Source organism: Lissotriton helveticus, chromosome 3_1 (genome assembly GCF_964261635.1).
Source record: "Lissotriton helveticus chromosome 3_1, aLisHel1.1, whole genome shotgun sequence".
NCBI lineage: Eukaryota > Metazoa > Chordata > Amphibia > Caudata > Salamandridae > Lissotriton > Lissotriton helveticus.
Window position 1 is genome coordinate 297,340,908 of NC_136061.1, and position 25,174 is coordinate 297,366,081.

The 25,174-nt window shown below is 46.8% G+C and overlaps 1 protein-coding gene across 3 annotated transcripts in view; it reads right to left on the minus strand.

The window, feature by feature from the left end:
* Nucleotides 1–25,174, minus strand: part of DHX40 (DEAH-box helicase 40) — a 418,899-nt gene that overhangs the window by 133,353 nt on the left and 260,372 nt on the right. For all 3 annotated transcript variants that reach the window (XM_078679838.1, XM_078679839.1, XM_078679840.1), the window contains exon 13: nt 9,805–9,919. In XM_078679838.1, the coding sequence (XP_078535964.1) occupies nt 9,805–9,919 (115 nt within the window). The remainder of the gene's footprint in view (nt 1–9,804; nt 9,920–25,174) is intronic.

Consider the following 25,174-nt stretch of genomic DNA (forward strand, 5'->3'; position numbering starts at 1 on the left):
ATGAGGCGTGGAGAGTTGATGATGCAGAAAACAGGGCCCCTACGGTTTCCGTGAGGGATCGGAAAGAAAGGACACAGGACATTTCCTCATGATATGGCTCAAAGACTCTCTCCAAACACACAGTTTTCAACCTACATTTGTAGGGTGACTTTTTAATTAATATCGCTACTCCTCTCGATCAACTTAGTGTACATACCCCTCCCCAGGAAGGAGCAATGGGAGCCCATTAGGTGCGTCTCTTGTAGGAACACAATATCTGGTTTGAGTCGTTTGACATATTTACTGACCAGCCCGCTTTTAATTTAATTGCCTAGTCCATTGACGTTCCTCGTCATTATCAAATAGTTTCCCTCGCCCTTTGCTTGCATCTATGCTCTCCCCGGATTTTATGTTGTCTCTCTTCTGGTTTCTGATTTCTTTTTATGTTAATGCCTTCTGTGAACTGTGCCTCTGATCTATATACGTCTATGCCTGTCATAAAACGTAATAAAACAACCCCCACCTCTAACCGTTTACCTCTCTGTATTTGTTCTACCCCTGTTCCCGTCCTACACTCTCCATCCACCCATGCCATTCCCCAACAGGTCAACATGACAGGCGAAGCTTGAGAGGTCTGTCTCCTCCCCCCTCCCGCACCCCGATCTCAACTCTACTCTTGGGCGTAACGTATAATGTCTACGTGCATGTAGCTAGTGTCTTACTGTCTCTTGGCGACTGTTCAGCCCCAGTTTTTCAGCCTTCTTCACCGCTTTTTGATAGTAGCTGCTGCTGAATCTCTGTGGTAGTGGTTTGCTGGTCATAGTCATCAAGGTGTTGAATGGTCTGTAGGATTGGGTATTCACTGTCTGGATCCGAGGAGTACTCCTGATCGGAAGGATCTGTGGTGGTCAAATCTCGGGACACATCACGCTGTCGGTTATCTTTATCTTGTGTCACATTGTCCAGCGCGATTGCGACCTCGACCCCCGTTCCTTCTGGTTGCTGTACCACTTTAGTATATTTATCCAACTTGCCTTGCCTCGTGGGTTTCGGGTCTTAGTCACGTGTCACGGCTGCCTCTATAGCAAGGGTGTTTGAATGCTTTTGGCAAGGTTTGGATTTCTGTTCCTTGGACGAGGAGGGGGAAGCCCCTCGCCCACTACGACGGATCCTCCTGGGCGGTGTAAAATGATACCACACTGAATTATTTGTGACAGCTCCTTCAGGCTGTTCACCGGTTACTTCTTCCGACCTTTAAGGCCTTACCCATGCGGCGTCCACGTCTTTCTGGGTCCCTTGTCCGCTATATCATCTTTCTCAGATGAGAGCCACAATTCGCGGCTATCTGAACGGGGAGGGAAGGGTAGATGGCTCCAGCACAGCTTCAGGCAGGTTAGTGTGGCTCTGAACCCCTCCGTCAACTGTTTTGAACTTGTTTGAATTCGGGAGCCTGAGCCGGACCCGAATGTGGCTTGTCGGTCAGGCTAACCCCTGGTCTCTCGGGTGTTATTGTCCACAATCAGTCGGTGCGCTAAGCTTCAATGTGGGGAAATTGCCTTTCCTTCTATGTTCCCAGTGTGGCTCTATCTGCTGTTGGAATCCTCTTATTCCCCCAAGGTGTGTCTCCCTTCCTTCGTATGCAAGTCCCCCTTCAGGAAGGTAAGGCCAAGTTCTGGTGCCCTCCGTACGGTCACCTCACGGAGGGGTGGAGGGCAGCCGTCTCCAAGCCCGGTACAATGTTTCTACCGGGGGCATAATGGGCCCTTCCCCTTCATTGTTCTCTGTCTCAGGCCCCTCCACCCCCAGTCACTGCATCTTTGCCTCCGGTCACATCTATGGCAATGCCTCAGCGCTCCAGCGTCACACACTGATCTGGAGAAGGAGCTTAGGCCTCCCTGCCCTCACCAACAGCCTTGTTGTACATGACGGCGTAGTCGCTCTTCCGGGCCGATCCAGACTCCCCTCCCGCCTCTGGTTTCTCTGACGGGCAAGGGGGGAGGACGAGGGACGGGGAAAAAAGGGTGAGAGGCACTCCCGAATATAGTCCGGCAAGTCTTCCACTCCTCGTTGGTTGCTGAGGAGCAGGCCTCCATCTCCAGGCCCAGGCGCCTCCCGCCGGTCAGTGCTCACCTCCACTGCTTTGTGAAGGCCTCCGTTGCGGCCGTTTCCTTGCCACCGCCGCGTGGGAGAGCGGTGTTCCCACCATCCAGCTTGGCTTCTCTCGACTCTCAGTAACCTCACCCGCCCGAGGCATTTCTTGTCTTCCACTCTCTCTGATCAATCCACCACCACTAACTCGCCAGCCTCCGGGAATAGTCCTCGTCTTGTCTTCTGCCGCTCACTCTCGGACCGCCACTATGTGTGTAGATAAAGGGACGGTAGCCGGGTTGGGGGAGGGAAAAGCTTGTCTCACTTGCTCTCTCTTCACCAACCCGCCACTCAAGCGTCTCCAGGCGGATCACCGCCATCTTGCGACCTCAGGCCTCGTTGTTCCTCCATCCTGTTCTTGTGGGGCAATATTATGTCTGCCCTCAATGATTGCGGGCCCCTTTCGCAGCGTTAGTGAGTGTGGAAAGCCGTTCCGTTCCCTGAAAGCTTTCAGTGGGTGTCTACGGCCAGGATTAAGTGCAGGATTTCTGTAGGGCTGTCTGAGCCGCATAGAAACACAGCTACTCTGCTATATTGCTGGCCACCCCCCCCCCCCGCTGTGCTCTCTTTTGACCGCATCATTGCTCCTTGGGCATTTACAAACATGATGGCGGTGGTCTCAGCCTACATTCAGAGATCGGGTAATCCAGTGTGTAGGAAAGTAGGATCTGCTTTCATGGTTACCTCTACTTTTTGACTGGCGTCAGTGTGTTTTGACTGTAGTCTGCTGGGATCCTGCTAATCAGGACTCCAGCTTCTGTGTTGATCCCCTAAATTGGCTCTGGTAAGTACTTTGGTACATCCCCAATTGGCTACTGGTGTACCCTTATGAGTCCTATATGGTACTCAGGTACCCAGGACATAGGTACACAGAGGTCTACCATGGGCTGCAGCATGTACTGTGCCAACCAAGGGAGTCCACTTAAACTCAGACTACAGGCCTTTCATTGCAGCCTGTGTGAGATGGTGCTTGCACCCCTCACAATGGCTACTGGTGTACCCTTATGTTATGTTATGTTACGGACTTTTGTACTGCGCACAGCTGCCCCAGCTAAGGGGCGTCCTGGCGCATGGCAAGTAATAAGCGACACCTACAGGGAACATAACAATGAAGAAGACAAAGGCAAATTATTCAAACAAAAAAGTTTTTAAAGCTTTACGAAAAGCTAGAAGATCAGCAAGCAATCGCATCTCAACAGGAAGAGAATTCCAAAGCTCAGCCGCTCTGACCTGGAAAGAGCAGCCACCTACCCGACACAACCTGTATCGGGGGATCACTGTAAGAGCTTGACCCAAAGATCTAAGAGACCGGGCAGGCACATACCAGGACAAAAGGTTCGCGAGAATTTGAGGACTCCCACCCCTCAAAATCTTGAACGCCAGACACAGCACTTTAAACTGGATTCTTGGCCTGATAGGCAGCCAATGCAGTGATCTCAAGATGCCGGAGACGGAACAGGTTCGGGGTAAGCCAACAATGGCTCTCGCCGCGGCATTCTGAACGCGTTGGAGGCGGGTAACCTCCGCCACATTAGCCCCGACCAGAAGCGAGCTGGCATAGTCCAGGCGAGATAACACTGTGGCCTGGACTATCAGCTGCCTGGTGCGATGGTCAAAGAACTTCAAGACGGGACGCAGCGACCGTAGTATGCCAACGCAACAGGCCGCAGTTCTCTTCGTATGGCCCACGAAGCTGAGGGAGGGATCCATCCATACTCCGAGGTTCTTCAACTCTGTGACCGGAATGGGGGCCGGCCCCAGTTCCGCTGGCCACCATCTGTCTCCCCATAGTTCCGACCTCCTACCGACGATCATGATCTCCGTTTTCTTTGCGTTGAGCTGGAGACAGTTGTTCTTCATCCAGCTCGCCACCGCCCTAAGTCCACTCTGAAACCTGGGGGCATCCCGGTCCGCATCCCCGCTGATCGTAACCGCTAGCTGAGTATCGTCGGCATATGAGACCATGGTCATGCCCCATTGCTTGACGACCTCAGCCAGCGGTCTCACGTAAAGATTGAACAACGTGGGACTCAGCGAGGAGCCTTGCGGCACCCCCTGTTTCAGAGGATGGAATTGGGACTGGAACGGTGGGATAGCAACGCTAAAGAAACGATCGTCTAAGAAGGACCGGAACCACTGGAGAGCCAGACCACACAGCCCAATCTCCTCCAGGCGATGCAATAGGATGGGATGCGAGACAGTATCAAACGCGGCGCTCAGATCTAATAACACGAGCACCGCTGTCTGCCCCGCATCCATCACCATGCGAAGATGTTCAGCCATGGAGAGAAGGGCGGTCTCCAACCCGTTCTGGGTGGGATCCAAGATGTTAGCATGGATGAGGTGAGCTGAAAGAACTTTGTTGACATGGGCCTCCAATACTTTGGTCGGCCACGGGAGCAAGGAGATAGGCCGGTAATTTTCAGGTTTCTCTGGATCCAGGGAAGGTTTCTTCAGAATGGGAGAAACCACCGCCCGCTTCCAGCTAGCGGGTACCGTGCCTCACTCCAACGAGATATTAATCAAGGAGTGTACCACGGCCCGGCCCACGAACGACCGATCTCTAAAAAGAGTCGGTCTAAGCGGATCAGCGGGGGACCCCGATTTAACCTGCTGAGCCAGGAGGTCAAACCCCTCAGATGACAGTGGGGGCAGCACGTGCAAAGAGGTGTCTCCATGGATGTTGATCGGAGACTCAACTGGAGGCCCTGTATAAGGGAACGTCTTATAGATGTTTTGGACCTTATCCAGAAAAAACAAAGTCCTATATGGTACTCAGGTACCCAGGACATAGGTACACAGAGGTCTACCATGGGCTGCAGCATGTATTGTGCCACCCAAGGGAGTCCACTTAAACTCAGACTACAGGCCTTTCATTGCAGCCTGTGTGAGATGGTGCTTGCACCCCTCACAACAAAGTTTGCTTATATCTGAAGTCACTGCACTTAAAACCTTAAAGTCACCCCTATAGTAGGCCCTTCAGTCCTGAGGGCAGGGTGCTTGGTTACAAGTATGAGGGTGGCCCAGCAGAACACCCCTAAAAGCCCTACAGTCGATTCTCAAGGCTTTGTAAGTGTGGTCGGCATTTTAAGGTATATAGTGGACATTAGTAATTTACAAGATGTCTAACTATATAATGGCTGCATCGAATATGGTCATGTTTGGTTTCCGGTGCTGGAATTATGATCCTATGTACTGGGGGGCTCCTCAATGGACTCACCTGTACTCCCAGTAAGAGCCTTACAGGGTTAGCCAGCAAGCTAGTGCTGCTGCTGACCACAGACACGACTCCGGCTGCTGAGCGAAGCTCAGGCAGGGGAAGGTAGAACAATAGGTTTCCTGTCACAGGGAGGTGTGACCACCTCTCAGACAGTACTTAGTGTTTTGGGATGGGAGGGGGTGCTTTCCGGCACCACCAGACCGTATTGGAGGGAACATTTGGTGCCCTCTTTGCATACTCCGGTTTGAGCCTGTTCAGGAAACCCTTGGTTCCTGCTCTGGCGTGAAACTGGACTAAGGACACAAGAGTATCCTCCCCTCTTTCCAGCCCCTCCTTGGGTGGGATAACCAAGCCATTCCAACCCTTTTCCTAGGGTACTTAAGGGTTCCTCTGTGGGTGGGTCCTTAGGTTCATCGTGGAAAAAGTCTCACCTCTGAAACCAAGACACTCTTCAACTGTCTGGACACTTGGACTTCGTCTGGAACCAAGATTGCATCAAGGAAGACTCCTGTTGCTCCTGGTCTCACTGTTCTTCAAGTCTTCTGCCTCGTCTGTGCTTCACCCTGGTTCTCCAGGAGACCTATCTGCATCAAGGACATCTGAAGAAATCTCCCTTTAAGTGAAGGAGTCACTCCTCTGCATCTGCACTCACCTCAACAAAGCTGACCGGTCTATGGGCTTCCTGAGACCCAGTAACACAGGTGGTGTTTTTGCAGCTCCCTAGAGAACTGACCTGTCTTCTCTGCAATTTCCGCTGGGACTAAACCCCTGTGCACTGCATCGACTTGTCGTTACCAAAGCTTGCTGGCTCTGCACTCCAGTAATCTTCGGGCTACAAGCAGTTCCTGCCCGAGCACCTCAACCCTCGAAGATTAGCATCGTCACTGCATCCCTTGCACCGTGGGGCTCCATCTTTGGTAAGCTGCCGGAGCTCCTCTTGCGATTCCTGAGCCTTTGACCTATTGGTCTTCTTTAGGGTCTTCCTTGCTTCAGAGGGCTCGCCTGCTTGCTCGGGGCCTGCTCTGACTCTCCTGTACTTGGTGAGACCCTTGTCCTCGGCTGGTCCCAATGGTTGCATCTTTTTGCTTTCTAGGCCAGTTGAGGCTACCAAAGCTTGTTGGTGCTCCCGCTGAACGTCGACCACCTAAACACCGACACCTGATGTGGGACAGCTCGTGTACGGCTCCTGATCTTCCTCAGTGTCACCTGGTCCTCAAGGCTGCAGCGACAAGGTCATCGTCTTAACTCCTGGAGCTCCAGACATCGGTGGGCTTTGTGCTTCCGTGCCTCCTGGTCGCCTCCGAGTGGCATAGACTCTGTCCCCTCTGCTTGCAGGTTTTCCTCTTCCAGAATTCACACTTGGATTCAACCAGACTTCTTCACAGGCTACACCAGAGGCATTTTCTCCGAAGTCTTCCATTGTCGTCCTCACCCCTATGCACTCAGCTTCCCTGGTGCAGATAACCTGGTACCTGGGGCATCCATAGGTGGGGTGGCTCTCCAACCTTCCATCTTCCAAGGGGATGCTTTGGATTCATTGGGAAGGGTCCCTTTTCTTTAAAACTGCAATCGCAACTTCTATTGGGCAAGCAGCTGTTTTTCCACTCTGCACACAGCCTCCGGGGGGTTCCTGGGTACTTACCTTGAATGAATGAATGAATGAATGAATTAATTAATTAATGAAGCCATTTATATAGCGCACAGCTACTCAACTAGAATGTCCCGGCACGAAACAAGCCTCCACATCAACCCAACTGACTTCCTTTGCAGCGGAAAACCAGGTTTAAAATTTCCTCTTGAAGATGGCAAAATCAATGAAAGAATAACCAGGTTTTAAGCAGTTTCTTAAAAATGGCTAGTTCGTCACAGTTCTAAGAGACAAAGGAGGCAGGTTTCAGGCCTGTGCTCTCAGGACCCTGATGGAACTGCTGCCCGACCAGGCACGGTGTATTCTGGGAACGGAAGCCAGGCTCAGAGAGGATGATCTCAAGGTTCTTGGTGGCGCGTATTAGGTTACTCCCCCTTCTGAGGTAGCGAGCCACTCCCATGAAGTGTAATGTTGGGATCTATGGGTAGAATATATTTCAAAGTGTTAGTGATTGTATTGCATTATTTTTATGAACACTGTGTGGTTCTTTGTCATCTAATCTACACTGTTGATCAAATGGGGTAAAACAAGCTGCTTTACACTCCTTCAAGACATGCCTGAAAGCTGCTCTCCAGAACTACCACTTTGAGAGCATAAGGTTATCAAAGACCACTAAAATAACTATAAAGGTTGCCTGGATTAGTGCAAGGTGCATCACTTCTTTAAGTGTGCACCATATACTAAGCCAGTCTCCTACACAGTCTTTTACCCCTCCTCAGGGACTGGCTGTTAAAGGTTCACCACAGTAAAACGCGCACCACCTCCAGACGGTGGCAACAATGCTAACATAGCTGGGATTCACTAGCAACGTGCCGAAGTCACAACCGACTCCTTCGCAGAAGCTCTCTTTCATTGGAGCTATCCGACACACAGTGTCTTAATGGGCCTTCCTGTTGGATTCGTGAGTCCAAGACATTCAGGCTATGTCCTCGATGCTTTAGTCCTGGGTCTCAGCGTGGGCAGTTCTGATGATCTTTGGTCTATTGGCCGCCTTCATTGTGTTCATCTACTAAGCCTGATAACACATGTGGGCTCTGCATTGGGATCTAAAGCCTCCGTGTAACCAGCATGACAGGAAATTTTCAGATTCCATTCAGGTTTCAAAAGATATGTAGAGGTGGCAGCTCAACTGGCACAGAGCCAGCGGGAGACTCCCCCTCTTATCCCACACAAAGCTGATGGTAGTGACAGATGTATGACTGGGGACGTCAGTTGGGAGAGATCGAGATCAGAGGATGATGGTCTCCTGCAGAGACCTGTCTCCACATCAACCTGTTAGAGTTATGGGCCATGGGCTCAATGTTGAAAGCCTTCAAGGGTAGGCTGGTTCAGGTCCTCACTGTCACCACCATTGCCATGTGGTATGTTAACAGGGGAGAGTGGAGTCCTGGCCCATGTGCAAAGAGACCTAGTACCTCTTGATCTGGCTAAATCATCGGGGCAGTTCCCTGATAGGGCACGATATGGCGGGATCTTAAAACGCCAGGGTGGACAAACTCCATCTGTGACGTCTAGTGGATTGCAACTGACAGTTTAGTCCGGAGCAAGGTGTCTTCCAAAAGTGGGGAGGATGCTCGCCTGATCTCATGACCACAGAGAATGCGCAATGTCAGTGCTTTTGCATGCTCGAATTCCCCAGAAACCTCTCTCTCGGAGACATTACATGGTGGCATGGAGCGCAAATTAACAATAGACTGGGATGCAGCCCCATGTAATTACCAGTAGCTGAAATAAATTCAATCACTTCATTCATCACTTTTTTGTATACTTCAGAGTGATATCCTAAGCGGGACGAGTATGCCCAGATGCGGATCCTGTACACACTGTGCAACTAGAACCATGCTATACTCTACTGAAGGGCCCTGATAACGACAAAACCAGTCTTGATTTGCGTGTGTTTCGGTTCAGGGAGGACCTGGCTTGGTATTTCAGGCGTAACTGTGCCTATTGGAGCCAGGTAAAGACAAATTTGCATATGGCTGTGTCCAAACTGAGGTGGCATGGTGGACAAAATAACAATGGGCTGGGATATTGGCCCAAGTAACTGTCAGTGGCTGAGATTAATTCAAGCATTCCAGCATTCACTTTTTGTATTTTTCTGGATATTGGTCAGGATGCAACCTGGGCTTCAGTTCACACATTCATGAAGCACTACTGCCTCTACAGCCAGGTCAGACGGGAGGCACATTGTGGCCATTGGGGTCTGGAGGCATTTTAGTTCTGAGCCATCCCAGAGAGAGACCCACCACCTGCGGAGGTACTGCTTTGGTACCTCTTCTAAAGGTGAGAAATCTCTGGTTAGAAGTTTCATCAGAAGAATAACTTACTTACCTTCAGTAACTAGGTTTCGGGTAGATACTCAATCTAACTGCAGATCCCTCACTGCCGTCCCGCCGCCTCACTCTGTGGAAAGGCCTATTTTTCATCTTAAAAGGACCCATGTTAGAGATCTGCACACTCGCATAGTTAAATCTGTGTGTTTGAAGGTGCAGACAGTATCAAGAAGAGACTGATATCAGTGTGCTTCGGTGGTGCTTATATGTGGCTCCAGCCATCACTTGCAGGGCATAATGGCATTGACATAGAGCCACACAACAACACCATCTACCTGCACACAGGGGCTATGTTGAAAAATCATCTGCATTCAGCTTGCCACCTTGCCACCCTGCCGCCTGGGGTTTCTCACTTGTGCTTTATTAGAACACATTGTCACAGTGCATTAAGGGTTCGCAAAGAAATTGCAAGCAGAGAAATATGACGATGCTTTGGATTCTGGTAACCTCAAATATCAAGAACTTCATTCACATACCTCATGCGGCACTGTTGGAAGACATTAAAAAGCGTGGCGAAGTCATTGCTACCCCCGGCCTCCATGGACAGCGCTTGATGTTTACATTCAGCCTCCTCCCGTTTCTCTGAATCTCCTGAGGAAGTACCAAAAGTCATTAGGTTAAGTACACATACAAAAATAAACTGCAGTGGGTGACCTATGATAGCGCTCTCAGTGTATAGTCTGCTGTTTAAGCTAACATCTTACATAAGGTGACAGCAATATTTTACCAGGGGAGTAAAATAGCAAATATGCCAAGTTTGCACCACCTCATGAGGTCCTCAAAAGCTTCAATGGACATTGCCTGGACCACCTTTTAATAGAACATACTCACTCTGGGAAACTTTAATGGCAAGCTTTCATCGGCATTTAGGCAGTGTTCCATTATCACTCTCTGGACCACAAGAATAATCAAGATCACAATACTGAATAAAAGTACAGATGCAGCAACTATTTTGGTGTCGCAAAACATTATTTTTTATATTACAATGTACCCATGCTGTTTTGAAATTCAGAAAAGCATTTCTGGTTTGTATTGTGAATGTGAAATAGGAGGGGAATGGAATGAGCCTCCTAACTGTGATCTGAAATGGTATGTATCAATGGCTTGCAGCTGTAACTGCAGTCACAAACCATTGATAAGCTACTGACTCCTCAAATGAGGTGGTAACGAATTTGCTAAGAGGCAAGTCACCCCATTGGACAGTTTTCCCTTTGGAAATTGTGTTGGGGGCGACATCGGGGGTAGCAGTTAGAGGTCCAATCCATCTCCCTCCAGTATCCCGAAATTAAAAAAAAAATCTTAAAGCTGCTGTGGTTCCTTTAAGAAACATGGGGATTTAAAAAATAATCTGTGGTAGCCAACACATACAAAAAGTGGTGAGTTGGGTAACAGGGTGCGGGGGGCACAAGAGGAGGAGCAGGGGGTTTAAAAATAATTTAAAAAATGGAAGACTTACCTTAAGCTGCTGAACGCCTTGTCACGTTCTTCTTCCTGGTCCCAGCAAATACTGGGCCAGGATCACAGGCTTCCTGTACAATCCGAGCGTTGGTCTCATGATATGAGAGCAGCGCTGGGATTGGCCTACGCGGGATGAAAAGACGCGTGTTCAATCACAGGTAGTCTGTGCTGTTTCTCTAACCCGACTGTTAAGTGCGCATGTGTGTTAAGCCGGCCTGAGACAGCCGGTAAAAAACACATGCTCACAGAGAGTGCACTCCACTCCTACTCCCCCACCCAACGGCCCAGACCCGCCTCTCCCCACACACGCTGGCTGAGCAAGCTGCTGGAAACAAAACTGTAACGAAATATCATGTTATTTTTTAGCTGCTGGCTCTCATCCAGTGAGGCAACGCTCCTCCTACATTGCAGAGGTGCAACCCCTAAAACAAATCCTGTTTGGGAATGAAAATACAAGGATCGTGGTCTGCTGCTCCTTGTTTGTATCCAATAAGGAGGGGCCGCTGAAAGCTACCTGCTTAACTAATATTTATTATACAACTAGTTTTGCAAACTCCTGCAGCTTAGTACATGAGTTACATCATAAAATCAGAGACAGGCTGCTAAAAAATCGGTGCAATTTCTACCACTTTTGACTACATCGAACCCAGAATGAGTAAGCAGGTCACAGACACAGTTTAAAGGTAAAGTCAGCACAATGAGTGCTATGCTGTATGCTAGCTGGTTGAAAGTCAATTGGGGCAAATCCCCGCAGCAGGGGGTGCTTAATAGCCTATGAATTTCATTGGGTACACATTAGTGACCCCAAAAAATACTTAGCAACTCAATGGGGAAACAACCATGTAACCCCTAAAATAGATGTCCTTCCATTTGAAGACGTTTTCCTTATCATTGATATCACAGCATATTGAATTCTCTGGCCACCTCCAAATGATTATTTGGCATGTTCAGCAATTGTTACATATTTGTTTGACCCAGTAGAGTTCTAGAAGAACATCTTTTAAGAACAGATTTAGGTACCTGATCCTCAGTATCCACTCAAACAGACTAGTAGTTTTATCTATTTACAGTATGACTACTCGTGAACATGCTGTTCTGATGATCAGATTCAATAGCTCCTTGGTCAATGAAGGCCTCTCATGTTACGAGTGACAGACCTTGCACTACAAAGTAGTTTGTTTAACAGGTCAGATCTGCAACAGGGACGTGCGCAATAAGTTGGAAAAATATTCAATGACAGCAAATATAGTCAATTGTTTGATTTATAATCAACACGCTCCATGAGGCGTTTTCATGGGGCACTAGGCAGCTGTATAACTGATAGAGTATTTTTGGTGCATAAATGTTCACCATTGGTGCCCCAGGGTTAAAAGACTAATGCACTGCAACGGGACAGTCAAGCTATTTCCTTTTGGCACTTGACTACCTCTGGTTGGTGAATGATCATTGGTTACTCTGGATGGTGTAAGGGGTTATAATTCAGATAATGTTTGACGCAGCGCATAATACTGATATCCAGTCAGTGCTTTATCTTTAAAAATAAGTTTATTAAAGAGGTAGGAAAACAGAACAGACGAAGATAAGATAACGGAAGAAAATCAGAAGGCTCTTGCTAAGTTCAGTTTAGATTGACTCCCGAGTCTTTGTGAGCAATCTGGATTTTGTGGCCACACATGCAAAGCTTTTTTGTGCTCTCAAATGTCCCGATTTACAGAATTGGACCAATTACGACCGCAAAAATGCTTTCTTTGATATACAAATAGAAAATTCGTAACTTGTTACCAAATCGCAATTTGGGTACTTGGAAAGACCGTACATCTGGCCCGTAGTCTTTCATGAGAGTACTCCCCCGACGAAGGCATTTAGAATGGGAATAAAGGATACACAGGCAGGCACAATGTTGTTTAAGAACATTTGACAACTCAGTGGGGGTGAAGACTCAATAGTTACACAAGGACATGGTGACCAAGGGTCCAGTCATCATTTTCCAGTTAGGGACACTGGCCACAGTTATTGTAATAGTGGGTCAGTATCTAATAAGACGTCACAATTGTGCCTACATTAGTCAGCAGTCTTATCTCCGGATCGACTAGTTGAGGTCAAACTATTCTGGTGGTTGAAGAAAGTACCAACACAGTGGGGGCAGTACTTATACCATTTCAGAGGTCAAGGTGGGAAGGTAGGATCACATGGTCTGCTTTGATCAAAAGTATTATGGCAATCTTGAAGCAGTGCTTCTTCGAGTTGCTATCCGGAATTTAGGGGAACATATTCCAGTCAAAACCATTTGGGATGATGTCAGCAATTTGTGAATCGAGATCAGACATAGCTCTTCATCTTTTTCAATTGCTATCGAAGACAAAGAGAACAGAGGAAGCAAGATGGATTGGTTTCAATAAAGGAGAACAAAAACAACTGGAGACAAAGAAAAGAACTGTAGAACTCACACAGCCACCAGATGAAAAAGATTACAGGGAGGTTCACTGAGTAAGAACGGGCAGGTTGGCATGTATAGAGTGGACTGGGATGCAACCCAGAGTAATTACCAGAGACTGAGATTAATTTGAGCATTCCATCCATCACCAATTTGTATTCTTCGGTATGTACAAGAAGGATACAGACAGATTCCTGAAGGAAAGCACCAAGTTGTGCAGCAGTCAAGAAACTAAATGAAATTCCCCACTCACCATGTCATCTGTGGAGTAAACATTATACAAGTACACTCTTCATACATGCCCTGTACTTGAAGGCAAAACACCTAGTCATGGGGAATGAACAGAGCTTTTGGCATGTAGAGGCAATAGGCAGTTGCCAGGAACATATCCCCGGCACTTACCTGAAAGACAAACAGGTTACTCACCTTCAGTAATACCTCTTCTGGTAGAGACCCTAACTGAAGTTTCCTCCCCTTGTGAACTTCCCCAGGTAACAGACAGGATCTGGAAAGCAATTACCTCACGCATCAATAGGTGACGGCATGAGGCGCAGAGTCAGACCGGTCTGCTTTGGGTAGGGCATTTGGGCCTCTATATGTACGCCCCTTAAGGGCTGACATCAGTTTCTTTCTGTTCATCGGAACAGGAGTCATTGAAAAAAAATGGTGCAGTGTGGGGGCTGCTTTTTGACTTGCCAGTATCAGATCTTAATGTATAGAACAATCCATCTGGAGATACAAAATTGGTAATGCTGTCTATTATTGCCGGTCTGATCAATGTAGAACCTGTGATCCCTTTTTGTGTCAAGGTGATGAAGTAGTTCTTCTTCATTGCAGGGAGGAGGCAGTACGTAGAGGGCCGGGAAGGTGACAGATTGCCTTCCATAGAAGGACGTGACTATACCTTGGGCAGAAAGGCCGCTTTCATCCGGAGGACCAGATTATCTAACACAAATTATAAATATAGTGTCATCACAGACAGTGGATTTTGCTCCCTTGCCTGATCGATGTAATGGCGAGGAGAAATGCTGTCTTGCTGGTAACAAGGCCAAGAGGACTAATGTGCATGGGTTCAAAGGGAGTGCACATCAGATAGGCGAGTACCAAATTAAGGTTGCACTATGGCATCACAAACGGAATTAGTGGGAACATATAAACCAGCCTCTTTAGAAAACGAATCAGAACTGTTGACTTAAAGAGGGCTGGCTGGCCAGCTGAAAGGGCCAACAGATAACCTTGAATTGTTGGCACAGCAAGGCCTTGCTGGGCTAGTGACAAATAAAATAGAAGAATAGCTAACAACTGTGTATTCCAGGGTTGAACGTTTCAGGTAGAACACCAGACAAAAACGTCCCCCAGCAGTCTGCATAAATAGGTTTGGTTGATGGATGCCTGGCTGCTAGGATGCCATCAACTACTTCAGAAGGAAGATCACAGACCTCCAACTGTCTCTGTGAAATCTCCACACATGGAGATGTAGGTTGTGCAAGTTTGGGTGCAAGACTCGGCCCTGGTGCTGTGAAAAGAGGACCTCCGGAAAGAGCAGCCCGAATGAAGGACCAATGCTCATGGCCAGAAGTTTCAGATACCTAACCCTCCTCGCCCAGTTCTGTGACACTATCATGACTTTTGCCTGGTCTTTGTCGATCTGCTTAAGTAAGGCCTGCAGGAGTTCGACCCCTCAGTGCTGGTGGAAGGCATCTTAGAGGGAGGACTGCCTTGGGAACTACAATGTGCAAAAGTTTGGACGATGTGCCTTCTCTCTGGTGGCGAATATATCACGCCAGAATTCTCCACTGCTAGAAAACACCCTGTGTCACCCTAGAGTGTAACTGCTAATCATGATCTGTCAGACAGTGGTGTCAGAGATCCCCGCACTAGCGTTTAAAGATCCTGCCAGGTGTTGGGCGATCAGGGAGATGTGCTAAACGTTCACTTCCAAAGGTCCACAGCCACCTGGCATAGGACCAGCAACTCCGCTCCACCCTGTTTGTTCCAGTACCACATGGCAGGTATGTTTTATGTCAGAACCTGCACACATTCCCCCTTGATGATAGAGAGGAATGCTTTCAGAGCCAAAGTCCTCTGATCTCTAACTCTCCCATATGAACTCAACCCAGCAAGGATGCATCCGTCATGACCGGTACCTTTGGGTGGGGTAATGAGAGGGGTATGCTTCTGATCCAATTGTGGTTGAGCAGCTACCACTGCAGATTCTACACAGTCTACTTCAACACCTGGATTTTGTCTGAGAGATTGCCTTAGTGTTGAGCCCATTTAGACTTCAGATCCCACTGATGTTAACAGGTTGGACATTGTCTGGATGTGGTTTACGATGGTCTTAGTTGAGCCTGCCTTCAGTAGCTAGTCATCAAGTTATGGGTAGACTGGTAGTCCCAACCTCCTCAGATGGGCTGCGACCGTCACAATTATCTTCGTGAGCACCTGAGGTGCACTGGTCAGGCCAAAGGGGAGCACGAAGACCTGAAAGTGCCCTTGATCTACCTGGAACTGCAGGAAAAGCCTGTGGAACTGCAAGATGGGGATGTAAAATAGGCATCCTTCAGGTTGAGCTGCATCTTCCAGTATCCTTGATCCAGGGAAGACAGAGCTTTGGCCAGGGTAAGCATCTTGGACTTGTCCTTCTGGAGGAAGAATTTCAGAGAGCACAGATCTATGAAGGGATGGAGGTCCTTGTCCTTTTTCGGAACCAGGAAATAATGAGAATAATAGCAAGTCCTGATCCCTGATGCTGGCACCCTCTCTATTGCTCTCTTTGCTAAGAGAGCCTGAATGTCTTTGTGGAGTACAAACAAGTGGTCCTGAGATGGTATTGCGGTGTGGGTGGCATAGGACAGAAAGAGTTCAATCTGGAGCACCCATTGGTACAATGTGAAGCTCTGCTATCTGGGGGAGGTGAAAGCTGATCTAACCTTCTATAGGTAGATTGTATGCTGCCAAGGACAAATTAAAGTGTTTTTTCAGCTGTGGCTGTGAGGGAAGGGATTGTGGTTTGGGTAGAATGTTGTCCCTGTGGGCCTGAATGTTGTCCGTGGGCTCTCTGGCCTCGCCCCCGGAAGGGATAGGAGCCCTATGGCTGCTGGGGCCAATACTGATGCCGACTCTGCAGATATTCCCTACAGAAGACTTGAACGGGACATTGAAATGGGGGGGGAGGGGTAACTGCTGAGCTAGACCCAGAACTTTTCTCACCTTAAGTTTGTCAAGGGCTTAATCTGCCTGCGCCTTGAAAAGTTTGGAGCCAATGAACAGCATCTCCATTAGTGACTTCTTGACATCCAAAGAGTCGCCCGTGGAGTTAATCTAGTTGTGGTGCATATGCACAATGCTGGCGCCAACTGTCGTACCCAGGCAGTCGGCTGTGTCCAGGTTAGAACAGATTGTATATTACGAAACATCGTGGCAGTCGAGGATCAGGGCGTGTCTGACTTGCTGGCAATACATCTGCACTTGGTCTCACAAGGGGTGCAAATACTGTCCCAGGAGGCACAAGGTGTTGACTGAATGAAGGTCAGGACTGGCACTGGAAAAACATATTTTACTAATTTTTCCATTTGTTCTCTCTCGGGCAAAGTGGTTGGAAAAGAGTTGGGGTTCTGTTGGTTGGATGATGCCTGTACCACCAAGCTCTCAGAGGTGGAATATTGTATTATGAAGTCTGTGTTCCTGGGAGTAGGCCTTTTCTACCTTGCCACCTGTCTCTTGATTGGTGAGCAAGATCCTTGTTTCATCCACGTGCCCACAAGTACTACTAGGGCCTCCTTGCAGGATGCAGAGGTTGCTAAGTGACAGCTGTTAGATTAAGAACCTCTGTCAACACTTTGGCCTTTTCCTCTTGCATTTGTAAGTTAAGATCGAGACCCTCAGGTGCGCTTCTTAAGACTGTCAGATCCAGGTCAGGCAGTGGTGACGTCTGTGTCGGGACTCTAGCCAATGGTGTCGAACTCTGCACCAGGGACGTCGTCAAATGTTGTGCAAGTCAGGTCTGATTTCGGGTGGAGGTTGAGTGGCAAAGTTGGCATCAGGGACGGATCCTTATGCGGGCCTCCAAAAGGCGGTCACCTCGAATTCTTGGATTAGGCGGGGTACCGAAAACGGTCATTATGGTGTACGTCAGACAACACATTTCATCTGCAGTGACTGTCTGTGAGGAGGAACGAGGTTGAGGGTAGGAGCTTGTAGAGTCCGCTCTGTCGAGTGGCTCCAAGACCTAGCGGTATTCGGGGAATCACGCAACTCAGAGTGTTGAGAGTGCTAGTACAACAGAGAACTCGACTTTCTTATATTTTTTGTGTGCCTTTTTGAATTATCTGAACTCCTGAATATCTGTGTCAAAAGGTTTCTGGATCAGTTCTCAGAGTGGGACAGAGAACGTGCACTTGATTGGGTTCGGAACAGCTTCCACAACTTCTTTCAGAGTTCGGTGAACGCAAATTGGCAGCGGGGTCTCAAAGGGCCTTACGGTTCATTTTTGCACAAGATGTGCACGATTGTGTGCCCCTTTGAGAACTCCGGCTAGAAAGGACTTCATGCTGCCAGTTAGCGCTACCAGTGAATCTCCATATTTCGGCTGACTCGAGCCCAGTGAAGGAATCTGGCACTCATCCTAGAGTCCCAGACCACCTGTGAGATTCCTACAGCGTGCAGATTGGAGACGCCATTGGATATCCAGCATATTTCCAGCCCAGGTCATTCCCAGCCACTCTGTTCCTGAACGTTGTCACCAGGGCCCCCCTCCTTTAGCAACTGCATCACCTTTCATAATCTCGCTCTCTGGCTCGTTGTATCCCCCTGAGTCCTGATGATGATCCCACCATTTTTATTGGGATCGAAACGCTGTTGTCTTTAAAAGCACGCACCCTATATGATTGGTGCGATTTTGCTGAACATGGCCGTCCTGTTCTTGTGCTTGTTGATACACTCGTTAGTCAGTATTTGTCACTTGAACTCATCAGCTCTCAAGTGAGCAGCAAGCATGTTTATTTTGCACCAATATTCACTGTGCCGCTATGTGTCTTGAAATAGTTTTTCATAAACTTCTTTGAATAAATATTATTCGCCATTTGGTTCTTTGCATCTATAGTACTGTTACTAGGGACCAGTGTGTTTTTGCTAGACATATGCATAGCGCTGAGGCACCACAGGCAGACTTCATTTGTGTCTGTTCCTGACATCACCCGTTGACAATCACAATACAGTTTAAACTGTGTAGTTTTGGGGCACATATCTCACACTGCCAGAATTTTACGGGGAAACATGATTTCCTGAGGGAACATTCTGTCAAGAGACAGCATTGCTACCACCGGATTCGCTTCCGAAGGCACAGAAACAAAGGAACCTATATAAGGACACAGAGGTCACGAATATATAGAGACCCAGACGTCCTATTCAGATACGGACGGATCCGATGCACAGCTGCTTGATGCCACTTGTCGGCAAGCAATGGAACTGCTTTAAAGTTTTTGGATCCAATCTGGCTGGCGCCCGGGAAATTCACAAGTTGAGACATTTTGACGTTAGAAGTCTCTATCAGAATTGTGATTTTGCACCCAGTGGATGGTGTAGTTTTTGAATTTCCTACCGATATCTAGGGCGAGTGTCCTATCAATTGGCTGGCATGTGGATGACTGCCTAGAGTCACCATTTGCACCATAGTGTTTACTGTGTACTATTGTTGTAGGGTAATTGCTAAGTGTGACTTGATCACATGTGTTTTGAGTAGCAGCGCTTAACTAACTGGATGGCTTAGAGTTGTTAATTATGTATGATGTAGCTAGGAGAAGTGTCTAATGTAGAGTGAACTTGTAGGGTGATGTGTAAGTATGGCTTAAACTGGATGTGTTACTGAGCAAGCACCGTAAGATAGAGATGGCTTATGGCTAATTTATGTCCATGATGGCCCTAGGAATTTTGGCATTAAGTTGGGCATGTGGCAGGACATCATAATGCAATACTCATACGAGCCTGACTTGAAGGGAGATAACAATAAAAAGGTAAGATGAAATATGGCTGAGGTAAGAAGAGGAAGGGAGACCTGAGTCCAAGTCAACACCGGCACCAGAACCCCATGCAGCAAATAAGGGGTTTTAGGGAGAGGCAAAAGGAAGGGAGCAGGTGAAACCAACGTTTACACAAAGAGATCTGTAACAAAAGCATTAACCTACAAAACCGTCTCACTTAGACTACAAATGTGAGATCCAACTTTACATGCAGTAGCCCAGGTGCATTAACTATTTCAGCTGTTTCAAAAAGGTTGGAACTCTGACCAAAGGTTAGTCTTACCAGTATTTTCACGAAAAGTCAGATAAACACAAAAATCATCACAATTCAGCATTTTCACATTAGAAATATAAACATAAATCAGCGACTACAAGCTGAAAACACATTACATGTTTTTGAGTGGTCTAATATATTCCTAAATATTTGAATTCAAATAGAAGCAGAATTACTGAGGTAAAAACACAGTGTTTTACACAAACTTTTAAGTAAGTTCTGTATCCTAGTACTTACAGAACCTCAAAACACACAGAAATGTCCAGTATTTTTCTCTACGAAACGTGGTAACCCCTTCCACAAGTCTTTGAAAAAGCCTAGATATCTACTAGATCCTCATAATCAAGGTACAAAACCCCAGCCAGATGCCCAAGAATGGCATCAACAGACAGGTACACATCGGTAGGTGTGAATAATGTTTCTAAAACATGAGTAACTTCAGTACTACCTTCCTTTCTCTCAGAATAGGTGAAATATACACTGAGCAGTGCAAGTGTCACTCTCCGAACATGCACAGCTTTGTATTAGCAGTGCATGTTTTCCACTCTCACAGACCAGATACACCACGTACATCAATTGTCAAGCTTTCCATTATCATAGAATTACACCACAGAATCCCCTCACAAAGCAATTATGTCTGGGCATCAGCAGTGAAGGGTTCAATTCCTCATGGAGCTGGTACAGCCTGGGAGGAAGTACAAGTTTCTTTCCTTTAAAAAACAGGTAAAAAATGTAAAACACTTCAGCAGCTCTACAAGCATCCTACTGTGATAGAACAAGTAAAGCCCGGGAAGGATCAGTGCAGCCTCCTCTCTCACATAACAGGTACAGCACAGTTGCAGCCGTGCAGACACCCTTACATATTTGAGGCGTTTCAGTATGGTTGTATGGACTGGTATGGTTGAGCAAGTAAGTAATTAGGTATGAGTAAAGAAATATGCTATGTCAGCACTATCGTGCCCAAGAGGTAAATGTGCGCTTTACAAATAAATGTCATGTCATGTTATGTTATGTATGGGGGTCAATATCTGTATTGATACAGGAGTGTTAGCTGGTGGATAATTAGGTTTGTGAGAGGCTCATGAATTTAAGTTGTGATGTATGCTCAAATTGTGTGTTGTATATGCACTTAGGAGGCATACTCCAGTGATATAAGATTCTATACAGCTATGCCTAATTTCCTTGGTATGGGTTGGAAAATCATCCTGTGCCCTAGGATCCCTCAACTTTTTGGCTGACTGGTACTGATGGTAACGGATTCTGACTGACCCTGGGCTCTGCTTAACCAGGCCCACGACCAGTGCTATGTAGAAAGCGATACTTAGAATACAGTGAAAAGGCCTACATACACTGGGGTACACTGTGGGTTTGGGTACCCCTGTGATTGGCATGACCTCCCCTGTAAGGCCCGAATACATAATGGGGTAGGGGTATTGAAACTACCTTTAGTATCTAATAGTGCATGGCAGTTTAGAGTCCAGCAGCCCTTTCTGCACTGGCTGATGCCTGAGGTCAATTTAAAAGCAGCCCTGTGTTGCAAGACTGCTTTTAAAATGCAATTGTTGCCCTAACTCGACTTTGGTGTTTGGGGCACATAAAAAGTTTTGAACTACAATGTTTGGGCATACTGGTATCCCCAAGGTCTCCCCTAGGTATCCCAAGGGTGTGGTGGGTCAGGTATTTATATGGAGGACTCTTATAAAATTAGTTTTATATGCCATGGGTTAAGTGAACGTTCACATTTCACTTCCCACACTGTGATAAAGTGCTTCATAAAAAACACTTTTGTGCTACTAGCAATGTTGAGTGAGGAACTGCAATATTTGTACCTATTCTGAGCCCCTAAAGCCTCCCCTAGGTGCACAAGAGGTGGGGGTCTTGCAGATATAGCAAGGGTCCGTATAAAATATATTTTTTATACGCCCTGGTGATGGAAAAATGGCCCAAGTCACTTTTCCCATTGGAAATCCCCTACGACATAGGTTAACATGGCAGGAAGTTATTAACTAATAAGTCCTCGCTAGGAGAATCATACAAATGCCATTCAAAGACTTCCTACAATGGTATTGATAAATCCAACAATATGGTATTGTTGAATTTCTCCTAAAGTGTACAGAAAAGGAGTAAAGACTTTCTTGTCTGCTAGCCAAAATTCAGTCTTCCAATGGTCTGTCCTGATTGGTCAGAGTTAAGTGAATTACCCAGGCTCCTTTGAGGAGGTGATAAATAGCCCCTGGAGTTAGACAGCTCTTCTGGGAGGGCAGGGTGCTGCTACACAGGAATGTCAGAGCAGAGGGAGGGGTTGTAAGGATAATGTTACTTATCCAGTAAGCATCTGTTCTTGGCATGTAGAGCTGTAGATTCACATGCTTTGCATACTCCTGCCATCTAGTGTTGGGTCTGGATATTTGCAAATTGTTTTTCTTCGAAGAAGTCTTTCCAGTCATGAGGTAGGTGACTCCTCCTTTTGGTGATAGTACGCATGGGCATCGACTCCATTGTTAGATTGTTTTACCGCAGAGGGTGAGAATGGAGTTAGTAAATGTAGAATAATGATGTCCATGCGTATGTATATAAAGTAAGAAAACTACAAAAGGTATAGGTACCTGGGGAGGCAGGTGGGCGCATGTGAATCTACAGCTCTATATGCCAAGAACAGATGCTTACTGGATAAGTAACATTATCAGTTCGAGGCATGTGAGCTGTAGACCACATGCTTTGCATAGACTATACAGCAGTAAACTTCCAAAGTGGTGGCTAACCTGTAACTGCCGCAGTTGTTTGAAAAAGTGTTTTAAGTACTACCTGGCCTATATTAGCTTGTTGCCTCGCTACATCTACACAATAGTGTTTGGTGAATGTGTGAGGTGTAGACCATGTTGCTGCCTTACAGATGTCAGCTGGGGAATATTTCCTAAGAAAGCCATAGTAGCCTCTATTTTGCAGGTGAAATGCACGCTAGGGGGTATTGTCAAGGTTCTTTTCGCTTTCAGATAACATGTTTGGATACATTTCACGATCCATCTTGCATGCCTGATTTAGAACTGGTATTGCCTTTGTGTGGTGGCAAAAAAGCAACAATGAGCTGTTTTGTCTTACGAAAATCTTTTGTTCTTCCCAAATAATATAGTAGAGGTCTTCTAACATCTAGTGTGTGTACAGCTGGTTCTGTTACAGAATCAGGTTTAGGATAGAACATGAGTAACTCAACTGATTGATTGATGTGAAAAGCAGAAAACACTTTAGGAACAAATTTGGGATTGGTTCGAAGAAGCACTGTCTGAAAGAAAGGCTCCTGTAAGGTTAGTGCCTGGAGTTCATCAACTCTCTTTAAGGAAGTGATTGTAATAAGAAAAGCAACCTTCCATGAGAGAAATTGTAGCTGACACGTGTGCATTGGTTCAAAAGGTGGTCCCATTAGGCTCCTAAGGACTATGTTTAAGTTCCATACTGGTGCAGGTGGAGCTCTTGGTGGTATTACTCTTTTTAGTCCTTCCATAAAGGCTTTAATCACTAGTACTTCAAATAGAGATAAGTGTTGACTGTTTTGTAAGTATGCAGCTACTGCTGCTAAATGCAATCAAATGGCTGTGTAGGATAATCCAGATTGCTGTAAGTGTAAGAGATAACCGATTATGTTTTGCACTAAAGCATCAAGGGGATTGATATTGTTTAAGTATTTAACAAATCGTTTCCACTTTGCTGCATAACATGCCCTAGTAGTAGGTTTCCTACCCTCCTTTAAGATATTCATACAGTCTGGTGGTAATTGTAAGTAACTAAACTCTAAGACTTCAGGAGCCAAATTGCTAGGTTGAGTTCCTTGCGATTTGGATGCCTGATTTCTCCATGGCTCTAAGTGAGAGACTGGAGCTGAGATGCAGCTTTTAGTGTGGAACTACTGAGAGCTCTACCAGGGTGGTCAACCAAGGTTGACGTGCCCATATGGGAGCTATGAGAATGAGTTTGAGGGATGATTGGATGAGATTCGGAACTACCAGCGGAATGAGTGGGAGAGGCGGAAAAGCTTAGCCAAATATCCCTGACCCAGTTCATCCATGGGCCATTGACTTTGGAGAGCGGGTGTGGGAACCTGGAGGCGAAGCTTGGGCATTTTGAGCTGTGGCAAACAGGTCTATATGAGGAAATCCACATTTCTGAAAGTAATAAAGAAGAATTTGGGGATGAAGTTCCCACTCGTGGATTTGCGGTCTCTGTCTGATGAGAAGATCTGCAATTTGATTGTTACTCCTGGAAGATGTTCTGCTAGGAAATCAATTTTTTGATGTTTGTCCCATTTCCAAATGGCTTGTGCTAGGCGCGACAGCTGGAGAGTGTGTCCCGCCCCCCCCCCGTTTTTGTATATAATACATAGCTGTCATGTTGTCTGTGCGGACTAAGACAGTTTTGCCTATTAGGTGAGTTTGAAAGGCTTTGAGCACTAGAAACACTGCTAGTAGCTCTAGGAGATTTAAATGGAGGCTCTTGTACTTTAGAGTCCATAATCCTTGGATTGCATGACTTTGTAGGTGAGCGCCCCAACCAGTCAGCGATGCATCTGCTGTTAGCACTGTCTGTGGAACATGGTCGAGAAAGGGGCGCACTTTGGATATATTTTGTGAGTTCCACCACTGCAGAGAGCGATGGGTGCGGCCATCGCCCAACACTAGATCGGTCAACTGACCCTGCGACTGTTTCCACTGACTTGCTAAGCATTCTTGAAGGGGACGCATGTGAAATCTTGCATGGGGAACAAGTATAATGCAAGATGCCATCATACCTACCAGTTGTATAATTACTTTTGCTGGCAATGATTGCTTGGGCTGAAATTGAGTGAGAAGGGACTGAATACTGTGAATCCTGGCTGTATTGGGAGAGGCTATAGCTTTGTGAGCGTCTATTGTGGATCCCAGATACGTTTGTGTGTTGAAAGGCTGTAGATCAGACTTTAAAGCATTCACTGTAAACACTAGTTGGTGAAGTGAGTGAATAGTGGTTTGAGTGTGTTGGAGACACATTTGGTAAGTGCTAGCTTTGATAAGCTAGTCGCCCAGGTATGAGAAGACATAGATGTGTTATCTTCTCAGATGTGCTGCGACTACTGCCAGATGTTTGGTAAATACCCTGGGAGCAGTGGTGGTGACTCCAAACGGAAGTACTTTGAATCGGTCTATATATATATATATATATGCATCTTTTAAGTCTAGAGTAGACATAAAATCGCTCTGCTGTAGAAGTGGGAGTACTTGTTGAAGTGTCACCATGTGGAAATGCACTGAAAGTATGTAGAGGTTTAGTTCTAGGAGGTCTAGAATAGGTCTCAAGGAGCCATCCTTTTTGGGGATGAGAAAGTACAGGGAGTACAAGCCAGTCCCTTAATTTTGTAACAGCACAGGTTCTATGGCTCCTTTGGACAAGCGAGACTGTACCTCTTGCTGAAGTAGATGTAAATGTTCTGGTGACATTTTGTGAGAGCGTGGTGGAATGTTTGGAGGACTGTTGGTAAGCTCCAGGCAATAACCATGTTGGATAATTCCTAACAACCATTTGTCTGTGGTGATAGATTGCCAAATGGGGAGGAATTGTACAAGACATCCCCCGACAGGAGTTAGATAATCGGGGAAGTGTAGGCATGTCACTGCTTGTTGGGGAAGGGTGTG